The 21594-nt window shown below is 56.0% G+C and overlaps 1 protein-coding gene, 1 long non-coding RNA gene and 1 pseudogene across 2 annotated transcripts in view; 2 read left to right on the forward strand and 1 right to left on the reverse strand.

The window, feature by feature from the left end:
- LOC142024882 (E3 ubiquitin-protein ligase TRIM11-like) overlaps positions 1-17700 on the reverse strand; it is a 151801-nt gene extending 134101 nt beyond the window's left edge. Inside the window, exon 1 of the mRNA XM_075017189.1 lies at positions 16438-17700. Coding sequence (XP_074873290.1) covers positions 16438-16854 — 417 coding nt within the window. The 5' untranslated portion in view covers positions 16855-17700. The remainder of the gene's footprint in view (positions 1-16437) is intronic.
- LOC142025000 (uncharacterized) lies at positions 6154-9997 on the forward strand. The gene is made up of 4 exons (XR_012648563.1): positions 6154-6172; positions 7956-8129; positions 8858-9350; positions 9456-9997. It is a non-coding gene; the product is annotated as an uncharacterized LOC142025000 (long non-coding RNA).
- Positions 12463-12639, forward strand: LOC142025320 (U2 spliceosomal RNA; annotated as a pseudogene).
- Positions 17701-21594: the final 3894 nt, after the last annotated feature.

Genomic DNA, 21594 nt, shown 5'->3' on the forward strand with positions numbered 1-21594 from the left:
GCAGAGGCAGCTGGGGGGCCCCTCCAACCTCACCCGGCTGGAGCAGCCCCACTGCCATGGACAGGAGCTGCTGCAGCCCAGCTGGCGCTTCCTTGCCCGTGGCACTGCTGCAAGTGGGGGGCACCCCAGAGCAGACACAGGAGCCCCCATCAGCAGCAGCGTGGCTCAGGCGCTCCACAGGGCAGGGACGCTCCTGCTGGGCTGCAGCAGCCCCAGTCTGCCAGAGAGAAACCTTTCCAGCCACGTCCCCCCTCCCCCCAACTCCCAGGGCCACCACAGATGGGGGCTACTCTGGCCTGGCTGGAGCGCCCGGGCCTGCGGCAGGCAGGAGGCTGCTCCAGCCCCTACCTGTTACCCATAACCCTTTCAGGTGAGGCTTAGCAGGGCCACATGAACATCCCCACTCAGAGACCGCCTCACACAACACGCTGAGACAGAGCCACATGTGACCGATGCGAATCGCTCCACTGAGAGGGCAGCGCTCAGGTGCCAGGAGGACACTGTGGGATAAACCTGAATAACCGCAGATGAAATCAGAACTGGATGCTGCGAAGAGTTCTTGGTAACAAAACCGCCACAACCATCCAAAGCAGCACGGAACTGGGCATCAGAACAACCCAAACAGCCGCAAATGGCCAAAGCCTGGTTCTCTAGGGGGCCCTCACCTGGCCTGGCATCCGGTGGACCCGTTCCTCAGCTTCCCCTCAGCGGCGGCACAGTCAATTCTGTTTAGCTTTGCGCAGGCCCCGCGCCAGCAGGGGTCCTCCCTCTGCCAGGGTAGGAAAGGACCCCAAGGAAACACAAGCTCTTCACGCTTCCTGGGCCACTTCTCCTCCCAGCTCCTCCCCTGCGTTGCAGGGTTCACAGAAGTCACTCCAGGGCCGTTGGGTCACCTGCTTCCCAAGAGTCAGGGGGTGCAGATGGCGAAGAGCTGACGTCTTTTCTTGAGTGGGAAGTGCAGGAGCTGTGCCCACTGCGCTCTTCCCTTCCTGCCACACGCGGGGTCCTTTCCTGGAGCTCTCCATGGGAGGCCTCCGGAACAACAGGCCGTGGGCTCAACCCTCCATTGAGATGCGCAGGGCAGCTCTCCGGGCTCACAATCATTTTCTTAGGATCTGCAGACCCAGGCAGATGTTTCTGCCTCGCTTCTTCTGAGATCACAATTCCAGTCTGCTCTTCCCACGGACGCAAACCTGAAAAGAAATGAAAACACAAAACAAAACAGTCGGAGGTGGGGGTCTGCACCCTGCGGCTCTTTAAGGACGTTCTTTGTGGCTCCCACGCGAAAATTGCAATGTTAAAAAAATAAAAAAAAAACCCTCTTGATTATTTCCAGTAAATGGTGAACGTCTAAAAGCCTGAAAACGAGCAACTCATCTCTAAACAGCAAACAGTGTGTGAGCTCCAAACACTGGGTAACTCCCCCCAGCAACTGATCAATCCCACCTCAGAACAGAGACTTGCTCATTATCCACAATGGCTCCAAGCACTCTCTCTAGAGTGGCAGCAGCTGATTTACACCCCCCACCCCAACATGTCTGGTGGGATGATGTTTTCCCCTGTGCATCACTTTACATTGATCAACACTGAATTTCATTTGCCATTTTGTGCCCCAGTCACCCAGTTTTGTGAGATGCTTTTGAAGCTCTAAACACCACATTGCAGGCTGCAAAGGGGTGCATAGACCAATCACTTACCCCGTCTCATTTTCTCGCTAATATTCCCAACCCAAAGTCCCACCACAGAGACCAAACTGCTGCAGGAGCCGTTATTCTGGGCAGAGCTTTTCGAGGAGGTTCCTCGTCCCTTTCTCCACCCACCCCTGCATCCCACCCTCTGCCCCAGCCCACAGCACCTCCCGCACACTGAACCGCTCAACGTTGCTGCTACTAGCCAGGCGGCTGCTAGCCAAGACTGCTCAGGAACAGCTGTAGAAGCCACTGCCCTGACTCCACTGCCCTTGGGGGGTGCGCTGCACAGGGGTCACCCTCTGCTCCCTGGTGGACGTGAGGCCTCAAGGGAGCAAATCTTAATGCAAACCTCGGTTTGTAGTAAATAAAAACATTCAAAGGACAAATTGTGCACAACTCTGGGCACCAAATTAAACAGGAAACACCACCTAGTTCACAAGCACTGCCAGGCCCTTCAGCCTGCGTGGAGTGGGTGGGTCTGTGGGTAAAAATAAGCCCAGCGCTGCCCTAAGGCTGGGATCGCCGGAACACCCTCCCCCCCACTGCAGACCAGAGGGCGGGACTCAGTTTCCCAGGACACTGCGGTGTAGGAAGATCACAGCCCACCTCATCCAGGCACTCCCGGGCCGCAGCGCCCCTTGCAAGTCAGGTCCCAGCTCCACCTCCCCGTGTCTGTCCCGTAGCCGAAGGGGGACCCCGAACGCCCCATTCACACGCTCCTCTTTTCCCATTGCCAGGGCAAGAAAACGCGCGAAAAAGCCAGGCGGCCGCTGACTCCCTGCAGGGGCGTGGCCATATTAGCATAGTGCTCCCGGATTGGACGAGGCCCCGAGAGCTTTCCTGCAGCCGCTGTTGAAATGAATGAACTTCCCCGCGGGCGGGAGGTTGGCGATGACCCTGTGATATTAGCATACAGCGCGCCAAATCCCTTAAAGGGGCAGAGCCCGTAGCTCTGCCGGGCGCGGCAGGCTAACAGCGCAGTAAAGGACTCAGCCTGCACCAGTGTCCGGCCCCGCCCCGGCCCCGGCCGCGCGCCGCTGCCGCCCGCAGGGCTGTTCCCGGTGTCGCTGTAGCCGGGGCGGTGCCACGGGCGGCAGCTCAGAGACAAGGGGGACGGACGGAGGGACGCGTCGTTTATTCGCCTGGCTTCTGCCGGGGGGAGACTTGCCGGGAGCGCCGCGTCCTGCGGCAAAGCGCCGGGACCTGCCCCGCTTGGCCCTGCCGCCCACAGCGGGTCTCGCGAAAGCTCCCCCCCCCGCTGTGGGCTGGACACGGACGTGCGTGACCCGCAGTGACCGGGGAGCGGACTCTCCGCTCTGCAGCCGGGCCGGGGGCGGGGTCGCCAGCGGCTCCTGGGACAGCCCCGGGCTTTAGCCCCCGGGTGCCGGGTTCGTTCCCTCCTGCGGGTCCCAGCGGTCGGCGATCGCCTGCTGCCCCCCGGGCTGTGAGCTCCGACCCTGCGGGCCTGGGGCCCACAGATCACACACAGATCTGCCCGGGCTGGGGCTGCGCCCCGCCGAGAGGGCCGGGCCGGGACCCTGGGACCTCCCGAGTCCCGTCCGGCTCTGTGAGCTGCGACGGGAGGCTGCGGGCAGCGGCTCTCCCCCGCCCCGAGGAGCTGAGACCGGGGCTGCACACAGCCGGGAAGGGGGGGCAGGGTCTGCCGCTGGGTCTTGGTCCCGTTCCAAAGGCTGGACTCTGGGGCTGGGGCAGGCTGGGCGCTCATAGGGCTAGACTGACCCGCAGTGTTTGTACTGGGGGTCCCTGTTCCCTGCAGCGGCCCCACGGGCTTCACCCCCCCGGGCAGAAACTCCCAGCGGTTGGGGACATGAGACGGGTGGGGGAGGGGCGGCTCATGGGTGGGACAGAACGTGGGGCCGAGGTGAAGGGTTTGCTCAGCTCTGGGACAAGCTCTGGGGGAGGGAGGAAACAGCTCCCGCCTCCCCAGCCAGCCAGTGTCCCCTCTGCCCACCGTGGGCAGCGCCAGTGAACCCAACAGGGAACCACCAAGCGAGCAGTGGGAGTGCTGGGAATGCAGCTGGGCAATATCGACCTCCTGTGGTCCTGCAAATTCTTTCGTCTGGCACCGGTCAGGGCCCGAGGATGCCGGACTGGGGAGGTTCATTTGCACATTGCGCAAATTACATAAATTATTTCTAGCTACAACTGCAGCCTGAACGTCGCCTGAGCCGCATCTGGGGAGCTGCACTGCCCCCTTCATCGTCCTGCTGCAATGCTGGGGGCGGCCAGTAGGTGTCAGCATTACACAACATAGACCCCCCCCCGCCTCCGCCAGCCCTTCGGCATTTAATATCCCCCCCCAGGGGCTTGGGGGGAGCCCGCGCACACCCCCTCAGAGCGGAGGAATTCACCCCCCGGCAATAACCAACACCCCCCGCCAGTGCTGGACTCGGTCCGCGTTAAGCGTTGGCCAGTAACAGGGAGGAAGCCCCGCCAGTCTCTACACCATCAAAACAAAACGCGGTCAAGTGGCACTTTCAAGACTCGCAAAATGGTTTATGAGGTGACGAGCTTTCGTGGGACAGACCCACTTCTCCCGCCCAGAGCCGGACCGGAGCAGACTCAAGATTTAAGGCCCAGAGAACCGGACACAGAAATCAAGGCGCACAACTCAGAAACAAACGATCGAGGGGAGCAAATCAGAGAGCGGAGGGGCGGGGGGGAGGTCAAGATTTGGACTGAGCCAAGTTCGCAGACGAGCCCCTAGAGTGACGCGGAAAGTTCCCATCACGATTTAACCCCTGTGTTAAGGTGCCGGATTTGAATACAAAACCCAGCTCGGCTGCGTCCCTCTCCAGAACGGGGCGATAATGTCTCTTCAGTAACACACGTACCGCGGGGGAGGGGGGGCTGGCGGGGGCCAGAAGCTCCGTCTGTGCCCCGCCCCCCCCCGTACCGCGCAAGCGCAGTGAGTGCGACGGGAGCCGCTGCCCGGACTGACCCTGCCGGGGCTGCGGCGGCCGCTGCCCGCTCGCCGCGCACGTGACAAAGCGCTGCGTGGGGAGAGGGGGGTCAGTGCCCCCGAGAGCCCCACGGGGGGAGAGTCCGCAGGGGGTGAGCCCCGCCCCCCCGCGTGCGCGGCCTCGTCCTGGAGCCCCGCCCCCCCGCGCGTTCAGAGGGCGGGACAGGGCTGTTGTCACCCGCGCCCGGCGCGGCCCGGCCCTGCAGCGGGTGTGTGCGGTGTCCTGCCCCTCCTCCAAAGTAAAGCCTCCCAAATCCTTTCTGTTTCCTCACCCCGCGCGGGCTCGGCCCTGGGGCCCAACCGACACCACCAGCGCTCCGGCAGCGCCTCACCTCAACCAGAGTCGTAGGCTGCAGACCAGTCCCGCGCGCCTTCGGATTGCCCCGCCCCACCATTGGCTGTCCTCCTACATCCTCGATCGCCATTGGTCAGTAGGATAACCAATCCCCTTCCGAATTTGACCTGTTCTTCTCAGTCCTCCCTGCCATTGGTCGCCCGTTCTGTTCCCGCTCTCTGTGACAATTATGTCAATCCAGACAATCCTCACGGCCATTGGCTAGAGCGAGACAATCCCGTTTCCTCAGTGGCCAATCAACGGTAACGTGTCTTGCTATTGGCCATTACACACAAGAGTCCGCCTTCTCAGCCGCTGCTCAATCCCCGGAGGGACCCTTTTGTTGGCACCGCGAGCCCAGGCTCGGGACAGGTTTGGGGGGCGGGGCTATGAGATCTCTGAGTGGGGACACAGGCCGTGGGCGGGGCCGGGATCAGGACAGGTTTGGGGGCGGGGCTGTGAGAGCTCTGGATGGGGACACACGCTGTGGGCGGGGCCGGGCTCAGGACAGGTTTGGGGGCGGGGCTGTGAGAGCTCTGGGTGGGGACACAGGCTGTGGGCGGGGCCGGGCTCAGGACAGGTTTGGGGGCGGGGCTGTGAGAGCTCTGGATGGGGACACAGGCTGTGGGCGGGGCCGGGCTCAGGACAGGTTTGGGGGCGGGGCTGTGAGAGCTCTGGGTGGGGATACAGGCTGTGGGCGGGGCCCGGCTCGGGACAGGTTTGGGGAGCGGGGCTGTGAGAGCTCTGGGTGGGGACACAGGCTGTGGGCGGGGCCGGGCTCAGGACAGGTTTGGGGGCGGGGCTGTGAGAGCTCTGGGTGGGGATACAGGCTGTGGGCGGGGCCCGGCTCGGGACAGGTTAGGGGGCGGGGCTGTGAGAGCTCTGGGTGGGGACAGACTGTGGGCGGGGCCGGGCTCCGGACAGGTTGCGGGGTGGGAGCTCCGGGACTCCTGTGATTTCTAGTCATTTCCTTTCCCAGCTGGTCGCTTGTGGGGGGCTTGTCCGGCCCCAGCGTTGCCGGCATTTCCGTGTGTGCGATTCCCGCCCGGCCCCTTGTGGGACCTGGTTGTGCTGGTGACTAGAAGACAACACCGTCCTGGGGCACCTCAGAGACTAAGAGATATTTGGAGCAGGAGCTTTGGTGGCAAAGACCTGCCTGGTCAGGTACATGAATGGGGGCGGGGGTTTTGAGGAGAATTTAAATAGCTGCGCGGACTGACTCTGCCGGAGCTGTGGCGTCCGCTGCCTGCTCGGCGCGCACGTGACAAAGCGCTGCGGGGGGGTCAGTGCCCCCGAGAGCCCCACGGGGGGACAGTCCCCAGGGGGTGAGCCCCGCCCCCCCCCGCGCGCTCAGAGGGCGGGACAGGGCTGTTGTCACCCGCGCCCGGCCCGGCCCTGCAGCGGGTGTGTGCGGTGTCCTGCCCCTCCCCCCGCAGCGCAGCGCCGCGCCCCGCCCGTCGGTGTGACACTGTCACACCCGCTACACAGCCGTCACGTGCACGTCACGTGTTCCCGGTGCACCCCCGGGGCGCCCAGCGCCGCCTCCCCCGGGCGGCACCGCACAGCACCAGGGCCGGGGGGCGCGGCCACAACGGCGCTGCCCGTCCCGCTGCCACCGCCGCCCTGCGCTGCACCGGGGCCGGGCTGGGCTGGGACCCAGCCGCTGCCTGCGGGGAGCGCTCCGGCACTGCCACGTGTCCTGAGCCCATGAGTGAGTGACCAGGGGGCTGGGCTGCGCAGGAAGGGCCGTGCACGGCTCAGTGTGTGGGGCTGTGAAATGGGTGCCTGGTTCAGAGGCTGGCTTTAGGATGGGGGTGGGGCGAGGGGCAGTGCAGCGGGGTTGGGAGGGGCGGGGTGTCTATTTCCATCTCCCAAAGGAGGGTGACATCTAATGGGTACATTATTGCAGGAGCAGAGGGAGATCTCTCAGTTGAAGCAGGGGCAGGGCTGGGCACCAGGACTCCTGGGTTCTCTTCTCAGCTCTGGGAGGGCAGTGGGGTCGAGTGGTTTGAGCTCTGGCCTGCTCTCACTCACTTCCCTGTCACTCTGCACCTCGGTTTCCCTTGGTGAGTGAGGACACGTTCCCAGCCCCCCGGGGAGCGGGGCAGTCCGGATAATTCACCGAGAAGGGCTTCATGCCACTATCGTGAGCATACTCGAGATACACCAAGGAGCATGGGGGTTACTGCAGCCCATTGGGCTGCCCCACAGCTCCGACAAGCTGCCTCAGAGCAAGTGAGGGGGAGACTTCCCCTTGACCGGCCAACATGTGTCAAAATGTCGCCTGCCTCAGCTCCCCGAGGCCTGTGACAGACAACAAGAGCTGCGTTCCCCAGCACAGGCACCACATGGGCCGGGTTTGCCTCTACGGAACCCCTCAGGGTAAACTGAGGCACAGGGAGGGAGTCGTGAGTAGCTTGAGCTGAGCTGGGGAAGCAGCGCTGTCTCCCACCTGCCCCTGCCTGCTCTCCAGCCCTGGCAGGCCCCTCACGCCCCGGCCGCCCCTTGCAAGGGAAGGGACACGACCCAGCTGGATTTCTGGCCATGGAGCTCTGTGCTCCCACTGGAGATCCACCCAGTGGGACTGGGCCACTGATGTCCCTTTGAACACCCAGACCTGCTTCTTTGCCCTCTGGGGAAGGAGGGGGATTAAGGGACTGGAGCACATGACCTATGAGGAGAAGCTGAGGGATTTGGGTTTATTTAGTTTCCTGAAGAGAAGACTGGGGAGCGATTTGATAGCAGCCTTCAACTACCCAAAGGGGACGCTCTGGGGGGGTTGATCCTGCTTTAGGCAGGGGGCTGGACTAGACGACCTCCTGAGGTCCCCTCCAGCCCTCGGATTCTGTGATTGTGTGATTCTGATCTGTCTGCCTTTTCCAGATGGATTAGATCCTTTTCCAGTCGATTGATTCTCATCTGATGTTACCCGTTTTATCATCTTCAGCCCTCTCCTCCTGAGTAGAACACAGAGAATCCCTATTTATCGACCCTCCCGTAAGAGATGCCTGTGTCCAATCCACACGCTCCTCTGCGCCCGTCGGCTCCCCCCAGCCCTTCGCTTAAAAACTGCTCTGCGACATCTCAGTGTTAAGTGCCAGCAGCCTGGTTCCATTTTGGGGTAGGTGGGGCCCATCCCCCCCGTACAGCCTCCCGCTTCTCCAAAAGTGTCCCCAGTTCCTAATGAATGTGAACCTCTCTGCCCGGCCCCATCGTCTCACCCCTGGGCTGAGACTCTGCAGTCCTCCCTGCTCACCTGGCCCTGCCCGTGGAAGTGGGAGCATTTCAGAGAGCGCTGCCATAGAGGGCCTGGATTACAATCGCTCCAGGATCTCTCCAGGTCTCTTCCAGTTCTATGACCACCCCGGAGCGCTTGGGCGGCTGCCCAGGAAAGATTCAGGGCCACTCAGCTGGTTTGCAGAGCACCCAGCGCTGGCAGCCTGTTTCTATTGCAGGCGCACAGCCACACAGGCTTTGGTGCACATACCCATTTTATTCTGCCGCTGGAGGGGAACAATGGTGAGGAGGGAGAGGTCAGTGGTTAGAGCGTTGGCCTGGTAAACCCAGGGCTGTGGGATTAACCCTTCAGAAGGGCCTTCAAGGGTCTGGGGCAGGATAGATTGAAAAACCCCCAAAACTATCAGGCCTGGTGATGGGTCCTAGTAGTGTAAGGGATCTACCAGCAATCAAACTTTAGCCACGCCCCTTTTCCTTTTAGCCACGCCCCTTTCACCAGAAGCCCCAGCCCAGCCCTTTTAGCTCCGCCTGTCCCTTTCACTAGAAGTCCCACCCCCTTAACCCTTTTGCCCCTCCTTCCTGTCACCAGAAGTTCCTCCCCAACTCCTTTAGGCCCGCCCCCTGTCACCGGAAGACGTGCCCTTCGGGGGTAAGAGTACATCTGGGTCAAGTGAGACTGGAAGGAAAGGGTGTCATGCGACCCCTCGAAGGACTCGCCCCTCCACCAATCGGAGCACAGCGCTACCCCCAGAAAGAGGCCATCTGCTTCCAAGAGCGCGTGTTTCAGAAATGTGCAAACGCTGAGCGGGAAGATGGACACTTTCACCACCCCTGCCAGAGTTCGGACGTTGTTCATGTGCCGACGGGTCTCCGCCGCATGTGGAGAAAGTGCTGCATCCGCGACAGCTGCGAGGGGGAGGCAGTAGCCGAGGGGAGCCCTTTGGCCCAACCCTTGTTGACGGATACACCGGAACCCGACCCCCAAACCCAACCGCTCTCTAGGCAGTCCGACAAAGTAGGCAGCCTCTCTTTGTCCACCCCTACGGAGGAAGGCGGCCGCAGGTTGAAGGAGTCAAGCAAAGAGAACGGAAAAGAAGCCAAAGAGGTAAGAAACGAATGAGCGAGGTTGGGGGGTCGTGTAATGGGATTTTGTAAAAACCTAAAAAGACCGCAGGATCGTACATTATTTTCTTTCTGGGAATCTCTCCAGAGCTCGACAAGGCCTTCCTTGAGGACCCTAAACCCCAGGACGACGTTGTGTCAGAACGAAGATGAAATGGATCCACCTTGGTTTTGCTCAACACCGATACAAACCACTGAAGATGATGCGAAGGACGATGGCTACGAGGAATTTAGAAGGAGGCTTGGTATGGAACTGGCTGAGCCAGTCCCATGTCATCAGCGTAAAAAAGGTCTGCGTTCGATTGTACGCGTTCTTGTTTATGCCGCACCCGCTCACGACACTGTCCTCAAGCACTGCCTCCGGGAAAAGCTTTTTGAAGACTGTGAGGCCTGTGTCATAGGTGCACCAGGCCAAAGGCACCAGGACTTGGTGGCCCCTTACAGACTAACACAGATTTTGGAGCATATGCTTCAAAATGTCTCTCGAAAAAATTCTGTCTGAATTGTTATGGGCCTGGAGCTTCAGGCACCTCAGTCCCCTCCTTAATAGGGCCCTGGGCACGTCCAGCGCCCTCTCACCTGCACCAGCTCCAGCGCCTGCTGCTGACACGTCCCCTCCAGCTGTGTGTTGAGGGCGCCAGCCCGGGAAATCTTCTCCCCCAGCTGTGTGGCATTTTCCTCCCCCCTCGGCCCGATCTCCTGGGCCAGCTCTCCCAGCCGTGCCAGCAGGAGGCGCTCTTGTTCAGCCAGGAACTCCCACGCCACCAGCTGCCTCTCCACGGCCGTCTGCCGCTGGGGTGCGCAGAGGGGCCGGGCTGGCCATGGGGAGAGGGACGCAGGACGTGGGCTGTTCCGCGCTGCCCGGGGCTTTTCATTCACAACTCAGCCGGGCCTAGCCAGCTCGCAGTTCTGTAAGAAGGCAGCCCCAGCGACTCCTGTGAGGAGCAGCGAACAGGAGCAGCTCACAGGCAGCTCGCCTTTGGGAGGAGCCACATACCTGTTTTCACCTTTCTTGTACGGGGTTTCTCTTGTGCCCTCCACGGCGGCACTAGAAACAAATAAGGGATCTCTGTCAAGGGAGCAATAGAGAGTGACGTGGCTGGGGAGAGCTCTGGTGTTGTGACCTGCGTGGCATGTGCCGTGTTTGTCTTCCTCCCGAATGAGAGAGAGGATTTTCTCTGGCCCAAGTGTAAGCTGGGAGCCATTTTAGAAGAGAAGGTTAAAGGACTTGAGGCACAAATCCCAACCCTCAGGTCCATCAGAGAAGGTAAAGACTTTCTGGATAGAAGGCAACAGATAATACTGCCTTTGGGCAGGCTGCCCAAAACAAGGAGGAGAACTGCAAGCGAGTTACCTCCAGGAGGAGGAGAAAACCAGTTCAAGTCTCTCCAATTGCCGTGGAGTTAAGTAGCTGCTTTCAGCCTCTCTCTGAAATCACAGAGCAGCATCTTGGGCCTTGCAGAGCTGAAATCACAGGGTTGTGCCTCAGGGCAATCCCCAGCAGTGTGATTGCTAAGGGAGGGACGATGGCAGTGGATGAGAGCAGGGGGTTGCTGCCGAGGTGTGTGGTTGACACCGGTTCTGCGGTCCGGTGGTCTGATGGTGTGAACAAGTGGGTCTGTCCCACCAAAGCTCACCTAATAAATTATTTTGCTAGTCTTTAAAGTGCATGATGGGGTCAAATTTAGCTACGACAGATGAGGAAAGGGATCTTGGAGTTATAGTGGATAGTTCTCTGAAGACATCAACGCAGTGTGCAGCAGCAGTTAGTAAGGCAAATAGGATGTTAGGAATTATTAAAAAAGGGATCGATAATAAGACAAAAGATATCATACTTCCCCTATATAAAACTATGGTACGCCCACATCTTGAGTACTGCGTGCAGCTGTGGTCTCCTCACCTCAAAAACGATATATTGGCATTAGAAAAGGTTCAGAAAAGGGCGACTAAGATGATTAGGGGCTTGGAACGGGTCCCATATGGGGAGAGGCTAGAGAGACTGGGACTTTTCAGTTTGGAAAAGAGGCGATTGAGGGGCGATATGATAGAGGTATATAAAATCATGAATGGTGTGGAGAAAGTGAATATAGAAAAATTATTTACCTTTTCCCATAATACAAGAACTAGGGGACACCAAATGAAATTGATGGGTAGTAGGTTCAAAACTAATAAAAGGAAATTTTTCTTCACACAGCGCACAGTCAACCTGTGGAACTCCTTGCCCGAGGAGGCTGTGAAGGCCAGGACTCTATTAGGGTTTAAAAAAGAGCTTGATACATTTTTGCAGGTTAGGTCCATAAATGGCTATTAGCCAGGGATAAAGTATGGTGCCCTGGCCTTCAGAACAAGGGCAGGAGATGGATGGCAGGAGATAAATCACTTGATCATTGTCTTCTGTTCTCCTTCTCTGGGGCACCTGGCATTGGCCACCGTCGGCAGATGGGGTGCTGGGCTGGATGGACCTTTGGTCTGACCCAGTATGGCCATTCTTATGATCTTATGCTACTTGACTGCTTTTTGTTTTGGTTCTGCAGTCCATACAGGGTTAACAGCTCGATGGCGTCATCACGCTGCAGCGAGGGGACAGGCTTCATGCAGATTAGGTGATCGCTTAGGCAGCGAAACAACCACCACAGAGGCAGCTCGCAGGTCCGGTGGAATAACTCGTTTTAAAGCTGAATTATCTGGTGGGAGAGGTTTTGCTTTGACCAGCTACAAAGGAGCTGCAGGATGAAGAAAGTAGGTGTACTTGCCGATCTGTAAAAATCTTGTTGCAAGGCTCACAGGTGTTGCATTCGGGTGACTCGTCGTGACGTCTAAAAGTGTCCAGATGGGTGGGCTGCGTAAAATTTTCCCAAAATTGTATCGCTTCTCGGCCTTTTGGCTAAAATCAAGTGTAGTAAGATCAAGTGTAGTATTTTATATTATTTCTTGTTTGTAACTGTGTTTTGTTGTCTCTCTGAAACTAGTTGGGTTTCTTATGTAACTACTAAGATACTGTTTATTGTATATTATGTTCCATAACCTGTTTTAGTTTCTCAGATGATATATCCCTGTGTATGTGAATTTGTTAAGCTCCCTGCTGTATTTGAAACATTTCTTCATTAAAACTCATTTAATTTGTTCTTATCAGTTTAATATCTGATACGTTCTCTATCTGAGGACTATATATTAAATGGATTTTTGGAACAGGGAGATGGAATAGGAGCTTGCTCCATCCACTCCATGCATCGACCTGGTATTGCAGTACTTCTAGGAACGGTGCACCTTCTTTTGGGGGGGAATACTGTTGGTAAAAAAATAGAATTCAACTCTAAAGGTCTTGTCTTTCTGAACCAAAAACAGAGTTTTTGTATGTAAATTTGTTATATGAATCATTTATGCTTTTATGTCCAGGTTGGGTTTTTACTTGCCCAAAAGTTTGAAATTACCATAGAAATGACTATTATAAAAGCTACTAAGTGAACACTGAAATACATATTTAGCATCTCTAAAAGCAGTCAAATGCATATTTAGCATCTCATTAGCAAGGGTATGGTTGGGGTACTTTGGAATTGTGGCACTGGTTTAGGTGGGCGTCTTTTCCAAGAGAACCCCGGCAACTTCGGAATCCCCTTATTCCTATCAGCAAATTAAAATAAGGGGATTTCCACATCTGGACCAGCTGCGCAGCGCGAGCCACTGCAATTTCCAAGTGTTGCCCCCCACCTTGCCCCCCCTGCATTCTAAAGAGAGTCTCATTAGTAATCTTCAAAATGGCGATTTGCATGGACATTTTGAAGTTTTGGGCTAGTGTAGACAAAGCCACTTTGTTTTATGTGACTCTTGATTTCTCCCCTTCCTACCGCTCTTCTGATGTGCCCACTTTGATTCCGATTTTTCTGATTAGTCAACCTTGATGACTAGTTTTGGTTGTCTGTGCCTTAAATATTGAGTCTTATGGTCTGAAGACATGGGTCTATTCCAGAAAAGCTCACCCCTTAATAAATTATTTTGTTAGCCTTCAACATGCTAAGAGACTGCCCTTTTTTTTTTTTTTTGCAGAGAAAAGAATCCAAGTGTTTGTGAGAGGCAGGTCTGCTCTAGGTCAGCAGGCCTCCAGGGCTGGTGAAAGCAGAGGGCTGCAACTCCCCTTCATCAGCACTCCCATGAGAAAAATTGTTCCAGTCCCCCGGTCAGACCTGGTTTGGTTAACCAATAAGAACAGATTGAAAGTTTTTGATTGTGCAGGTTTAAGACTAAGAGGAGACGCAACTGAAGACAGTTGGCAGTTTTTCCATGGGCCGTTATTAAGGGCCTAAAAGCAAGCAAGCTGCACCCCTGTAGTATAAAACTCTTTCAGTTCTGTGTAATGTTCCCCTGAATCTGACATTGAATTCAGTGTGATGGTTTTGAAATTAACTTGCTGTTCAGTCTCAGTACTGATTGTAGCTGTGCTAAAGAAAGCTCCTTGTTGTATGTGTGCGAGACTGTCACCAGCTGTTCCAGGAAGCGATCAGGACAGACCCTTCGTGCTGCAGATCATTACAAGGTGAGCAGTGGGCAACTCTAGAGAAGGAGAGAGGCAGTGAGAAACAGTCCTCAGTCAGCAGTAGCAGGCTGGGCCAATAGAAGACGAGCCTGTAGAGTGAGAGGGAAAAGGTGAGCAGTGGGCGCATTGCCACCTAGAAAGGCTGGCGCACTCTGGGATGAAGCGGGGCTTTGCCCACGAGAGCTTATGCTCCAGAATGTTAGTCTCTGAGGTGCCCCAGGACTTGTTGTTCTTACAGTGCACGGCCGGGCAGTCCCAAGGGGTTATTAACCCTGAGCAAAATGCAAGTCCCCTCTCTCATGCGCTCTGCTCCCGCTTGTCCCCCTCCCCGCCCCCGCTCCCCCCAGCTGTTGGTCACCCCTTGGAAACAAGGCTGGGATGTTGGCCCAGCTGGGTTGATGCTTCCTCTGTAAAACCGGGGCTCAGACTCAGCATTGCCGCTAACTTTTCCCAGGCACCTGTGAAATGAATTTGTTCCCTGCACCCCTCATGTGAAATGTGACAAGTCCCCTCCATATTAGTAGTCTGACAAAGCGTGGGGCGGGGGGTGAGGCCAAGGGGTTTGGCGTGTGGGAGGGGGGCTCAGGGCTGGTGCAGAGGGTTGGGGGTGAGGGTGCTGCCAGGTCTAAAGGGCTGGCCCCGGGCTACAGCAGAGAGGACCCCCCCCCCAGCTCTCCCCCCCAACACAGCCCGCAGGCTGAGGCAGGGGGAGGCGCCACATGGGGCTGGGCTGGGAGATCGGCATCCCTCCCCTGCCCTCAGTGGGTCTGGGACTGATGGGGGCTTCCCTGGGCCGGGGGGTTCCCCAGCTGCAGCAGGTCCCTGCCAGGCTGGGGCGCCTTTCCCCTGACCGCGGCAGGCTCGGGCCAGTTGGGTCCCGCAGCGCCCTGCTTACAGGGAACATCGCCCCAGGTGACCTCCGAGAGCAGCGTTCACCCCCAGCGGGGCTAAGCGGCGCCACGTGTCCCCCACCCCCCCGGGAGCAGCCCCAGCTCCTCGCCCCCACCAGGAGGCCCGGCCCCGGCACAGCCGAGCTCCCCGCACAGCGGCCAACGCCCCATTAGCTCAGCGCCCCGGAAGGGGCTGGCTGGGGAGCCCCGTTACTCCTGGAGCAGCAGCCGGGTGAGGCAGGGCACATCCCCTTCGCGTCCCTCTTCCTTAGGGTGTACGGGAGCTATTATTCCCCTCTGCTCATAGGCGTAAAGAGACTTTGAAGTAGGCAGGATCCTTTTGTAAAGGAGCCTCGTCTGGACGAACTGCGTACCCGGTGGTGGTGGGGGGGGGGGCATAACCCATGAGGTGCAGCATGGTCCAAGAATCAGAAGAGTGCTTGAGGTAGTGGGTGCGACATTCCCCAACTTGGGGTCCATCTTTTCATTCCATGGTTGGCCAAGATGGAAGGGAAGTGGAACTTCAGCAATAGTTCAAAAGGTGGGTGGAAGCCAATGCTTCCACTTAGCCCAGTCCTGTATCGTGTTCGTCATCTCGTCACATGTCCTCGTTCCCCATATTCCGTGTTGGCTGGGTCGTGGTCGATGAGTGGAAAGGGAATGAGGGAGGAACGCACTGCGAAGGGAGGCAGAGAGGAAAAGAAAAAAAGAAAAGGGAGGCTAGGGAAGGGGTAAAGAGATGGCTTCTCTCTGTGTAGTAGGGCCCGTTAGATGAGTTCTGGGTAGTTGGGCAGTTATTTGTCCTGATATTGGCGGAGGCCTGTAATGTGCTCTGTGTAGACGTCCTGGGACCATCTGATGGCATCTGACACCATTAGCTGTCGCGTGAGGCGGGCTTAGTGGCAGCTGATGCCGCAGGCCTCGAGGACCATTTTGTTCTGGGGGTCCCAGGCCCCCAGGGCACCCACCAGCAGGGCATGTACCTCCACTTTGTAGCCCTGTGTCCTTAGTGTATTTGCTAGCGGTGTGTATTTATCTAGCGTCTTTGCCCTTGCTTCCCGGAAGGCCACTGACAGGTTTTCGAAGGGGATGGAGACATCCACCATGGTGATCTTCTTTGCCCGCTCGTTAGTTATTACGATGTCTGGTCTGAGCAGGCTTTTGGTGTCCGGGATGATGCAGTCCACTGTCACTCCACCCAGGGCTGCCGGGAGGGCCTTGATAAATCAATCCAGGATTGCATTATGCTGTAGTTGCCAGGTCCTGGAGAGAACCAGACATCCACAGAGAACATGGCACAGAGTATCCTTAGAGTATTCACATCCTCTGTTACCGCTCAACAGAGCCATCCAGCATGGGAAATGGATGCAGTTCAACCATGCACAGTGCATAAAATACCATTGTGCAAAACAGATAAAGTTACTGGCCAACAAAAAAGTAGACCAAGATTATTGACACTTCATTTGCAGGTGATCTCAAATACTACACTTGACCTTTCTTTCTTTCTTTCTTTCTTTATATTTTTTTTAAAAAAAAAAAGGGGGGTAACAATGCTATCGCAAAGTTAACGCAAAGTTATTACCCATAACGCAAAGTTATTACATATAACGCAAAGTTATTACCCATCAGCCTGGACAGCAGCTCTGTACCTTGTACTCCTGGGCAGCCTCCTCTATGGGAACCACAGTGTGAGCGCAGTGAGCCTTGGATCTATCACACTCCACACAGATGGGGGTTTGATCCTCTTCACAGAACAGTTTCAGAGCCTCCTGGTGCTCCCCACACACCCCGTCCCCTCCTGCTCCCTTCGCTGCCTGCAAACTCAGCCGTTTGACGAGTTCTGCCATGTTTGCCAGCTGCCTGTTGGGCCGGAGGTGTCTCTGTTGCACAGGTTTTCTGCACTGAGGGCAGGAGGCGGTTGGGTTGGGTCCCTCCCAGCACTGGCTGATGCAGGCTCGGCAGAAGTTGTGCCCACACTCCAGAGTGACCGGGGCTGTGAAATACTCCAGACAGACGGGACATGTGGCTTCTTCCTGGAGACTTTCCAGGGGGCTCCCTGCAGCCATGGCTCCCTCTGGGCTGGGGAACAGGGTGAGTTTCCCTTTCCTGAGCTCACACTGTGCCCCACCTTCAGCAAGTGCTGGGCGTTTTTCCCTTCCTGGAACTGACTCGGTTGTTTGCTGAATTGGAAGGTGCCAGTGGTAACAATTCTGCCCTGGAGGCTTTGGTGAAAAACGTGCCACTAGGGCTCTAGTCCTGATGTGGAGGGTCACTGAGGCTTCACAGGCACATGAGCATCCACTTGTCCCAAGGAGCTTTCAGGAGCTAGTTGGGTCTGTGTGTGTAAGACGTCACCTGCTACTGGACAGATCCATCAAAGAGAACCACAGACCCCCACCTACAGCCCCCAGCTAAAATCTCTCCAGCACTTCTTCAGGGATTTACAGCTCATCCTAGATGACAATGACAGGGGTTACTACCTTCCCCAGGTCTGTCTCCACAGACTGCTGGGGAACAATTTTAACAACAATTTCACCAAATTGTAAATCAGGTTTAACCATGCTGGAGACGTATTGTATCCATCATATTTATAGGTGTTGTTTCAGGAGATGCGCTAAAACCTTAACATTCCCAGATAACACCCAATACATTTCACCTTCCAGCGTCACTAAGCTGAGAATCTGCATTTCAGTACACCCAGTCACCAGGGCAGTTTTATTTCCTAATTCCATCTCTTTCTTGTTTAGCAACCAGGTGATAGAGTTCAGCCACTGCCACACTTTCCATCTAGCTTTCAAGTTTCCCGAACCTATTTGGACCAGATCCATATTGGCATGCACCTGCTTTTGAATAAGAATATCTTGCAGCTGTGACAAGCGGCTCAACTTGTTTTTGATCACCTCTGTTGTCAGATGCTACCAGCGCGGTGCTCTGCTCTCTCTAGTGTTGGTATCACTCGGCTGCGTGCGCGTGTTCCCTCTGTGCGCTGCCCCAGCTCTGCAGATAGCCGACGCAGCAGACCCGAAGAGAACCCCCAATGACCACAGAGTCTAGTAAGGTGCGAAGGCGCGTCGGCCAGGTTTATTGCCGTATTGGACACAATAGTAATTCCCTGTAGACTTCTTAGTCTAAGTCAGGGCATACTGCAAATATGCACCCACGGTCAATGGACTCGGCTCAGTCAGTGGCAGGACTTTCCACTGCCCCCTGGGCCGGACCCAGACCACACCCCAGGAGTACATTCTTATACACAGGTACAAACAATTCACACACCACTCCTGACGTACTGAGGTACAACCCTTTCTACGTAGTCAGGTGCCGCCTCTCACCTTGTACATGTTGGTTCCAACAAAACAACTCTATCCATCATATTACCCTTCTGCCCCTGTCACTGGGATGGGTCGGCCTGTTCTTTCTTCTCTGTGGAATGTTCCAGGGTCGGGTGTTCTGGTGCCATGTTCATACTTCAATATGCTGGGTAGCTCTGTTTATGCACCATCAGCCCTCTTCATGCCAGCGTCTGTGAGCAATGCATCCCTTCAGCGCACAGCTGCTCTTTGCTTTCTCTTAGCAAAGGCTTGACCATTACTTTGGTTCAGGCCTAAGGCCTCATACTGGGCCTCTACTTCCTATAGACACAACTGAGTTGTGATGCAGACAAGGGATACAACTTAACTGCAATGCTAGGAGGGAGCAAGGCCTTACAGTACGTACCATCTAACCCTGAGTGACACAGAGGGAAATAGAAACTGCAGCATTTAAACGCAAGTCCTCAGACGTGAAACTGTACATCATACACATAACCAACACTAACCAAACACACCTTTCTGCCGCACTCGCTGTCAGGGGAAGGGAAAGGAGAACTGGGCTCCAGCCCTCTCTCTGCAGACCCCTCCTCCAGCTGGTGGTGATACTCTGGGGCTATCCCAAGTCACCCGTGGCCTTCATATGGTGGGCAGGCTGTGGGGTGGGGCAGGCTCTGGGAGCTGCCCACCAGTCTCCATGGGGCTCCCGCTCCCCTGCAGGCTGCGTGGGCAGGGAGTGAGGGTCCGAGAGGCTGTCCCTCTACAGCAGCTGCCTGCAGAGCGTAGGCCGTATAAGGAGGGGTAGACTCTGGGGGGGCAGGTGATGTGGGGGGCAGGCTCCACAGAGCTATCCCCCTGGAGCTGCCTCCGCATTGCCCGCAGGTTGGCTTTGGGGGGGGGCTGTTTCCCCCTCCAGGCTGCTTTGGGGGGCGTGTCTGTGCAGGTTTTTTCTCATCATTTGGGGCTGCGTTGCAGTATTTTTTTTGTTTTACTTTGTGGTTTCCTTGTCACTTGAGGCCTCTACCATTTTCTGTAGTCAGCGGCCTCCAGCCCCGAAAAGGTTCCCTGCTCCTGCCACACGCCTGGCTGAATTCTGCTCTTCTTCCTCCTTTCTGCTCCAGTCTGATTTTTCTCTTCTTTGTCCTTGCTGGCGCCTGATTGAATACTTTTGGTGGCTGCCAAGGTGTGTGGTTGACACCGGTTCTGCAGTCCGGTGGTCTGATGGTCTGAAGAAGTAGGTCTGTCCCACCAAAGCTCACCGAATAAATTCTTTTGCTAGTCTTTAAAGTGCTACTTGACTGCTTTTTGTTTTGGTTCTGCAGTCCATACAGGGTTAACAGCTCGATGGCATCAGCATGCTGCAGCGAGGGGTCGGGCTTTATGCAGATTAGCTGATCGCTTAGGGAGAGAAACAACCACCACAGACGCAGCTCACAGGTCTGGTGGAATAACTTGTTTTAGAGCTGAATTATCTGGTGGGAGAGGTTTTAATTTGACCAGCTAGAAAGGAGCTGCAGGATGAAGAACGTCGGTGTACTTGCCAATCTGTGAAAATCTTGTTGCAATGCTCACATGTGATGCATTGGCTTTAGTCGTCATGACATATAAAAGTGTCCAGACAGGTGGGCTGTGTAAAATGTTCATAACATTAAGTCACCCTCTTTTTTTTTTAAAAAAAAATAGAAAGAAAGAAAAGAAGGTAGGTCAAGGTCAAGTGTAGTATTTGAGATCACCTGCAAATGAAGTGTCAGTAATCTTAGCCTACTTTTTTGTTAGCCAGTAACTTTATCTGTTTTGCACAATGGTATTTTATGCAGTGTGTGTGGTTGAACTGCATCCATGTCAGCAGAGCCATCCAGCATGGGAACTGTAACAGAGGATGTGGATACTCTAAGGATACTCTGTGCTATGTTCTCTGTGGATGTCTGGTTCTCTCCCCGCTGCGTCTACATGTGCACGCTACTTCGAAGTAGCTGCACCAACTTCGAAATAGCGCCTGTCGCGTCTACACGCGTCGGGCGCTATTTCGAAGTTAACTTTGACGTTAGGCGGCGAGACGTCGAAGTCGCTAACCTCATGAGGAGATAGGAATAGCGCCCTACTTCCACGATCCGCGTCCCGCAACGTCGCAATTGCTGGGTCCTCCATGGCGGCCATCAGCTGGGGGGTTGAGAGATGCTCTCTCTCCAGCCCCTGCGGGGCTCTATGGTCACTGTGGGCAGCAGCCCTTAGCCCAGGGCTTCTGGCTGCTTCTGTGGCAGCTGGGGATCTATGCTGCAGGCACAGGGTCTGCAACCAGTTGTCAGCTCTGTGTATCTTGTGTTGTTTAGTGCAACTGTGTCTGGGAGGGGCCCTTTAAGGGAGCGGCTGGCTGTTGAGTCCACCCTGTGACCCTGTCTGCAGCTGTGCCTGGCATCCCTATTTCGATGTGTGCTACTTTGACGTGCAGACGTTCCCTCGCAGCGCCTATTTCGATGTTGGGCTGAGCAACGTCGAAGTTGAACATCGACGTTGCCGGCCCTGGAGGACGTGTAGACGTTATTCATCGAAATAGACTATTTCGATGTTGGCTGCACGTGTAGACGTAGCCTCCAGGACCTGGCAACTACAGCATAACGCAATCCTAGATTGATTTATCGAGGCCCTCCCGGCAGCCCTGGGTGGAGTGACAGTGGACTGCATCATCCTGGACACCAAAAGCCTGCTCAGACCAGACATCGTAATAACTAACGAGCGGGCAAAGAAGATCACCATGGTGGATGTCTCCATCCCCTTCGAAAACCTGTCAGTGGCCTTCCGGGAAGCAAGGGCAAAGACGCTAGATAAATACACACCGCTAGCAAATACACTAAGGACACAGGGCTACAAAGTGGAGGTACACGCCCTGCTGGTGGGTGCCCTGGGGGCCTGGGACCCCCAGAACAAAATGGTCCTGGAGGCCTGCGGCATCAGCCGCCACTATGCCCGCCTCGTGCGACAGCTAATGGTGTCAGATGCCATCAGATGGTCCCAGGACGTCTACACAGAGCATATTACAGGCCTCCGCCAATATCAGGACAAATAACTGCCCAACTACCCAGAACTCATCTAATGGGCCCTACTGCACAGAGAGAAGCCATCTCCTTACCCCTTCCCTAGCCTCCCTTTTCTTTTTTTCTTTTCCTCTCTGCCTCCCTTCGCAGTGCGTTCCTCCCTCGTTCCCCTTCCACTCATCGCCCACGACCCAGCCAACACGGAATATGGGGAACGAGGACACGTGACGAGATGACGAACACGATACAGGACTGGGCTAAGTGGAAGCATTGGCTTCCACCCACCTTTTGTACTATTGCTGAAGTTCCACTTCCCTTCCATCTTGGCCAACCATGGAATGAAAAGATGGACCCCAAGTTGGGGAGTGTCGCAACCACTACCTCAAGCACTCTTCTGATTCTTGGACCATGCTGCACCTCACAGGTGATGCCCCCCCCCCCACCGGGTACGCAGTTCGTCCAGACGAGG

This window comes from Carettochelys insculpta, chromosome 22, assembly GCF_033958435.1.
Source record: "Carettochelys insculpta isolate YL-2023 chromosome 22, ASM3395843v1, whole genome shotgun sequence".
Classification (NCBI taxonomy): Eukaryota; Metazoa; Chordata; order Testudines; family Carettochelyidae; genus Carettochelys; species Carettochelys insculpta.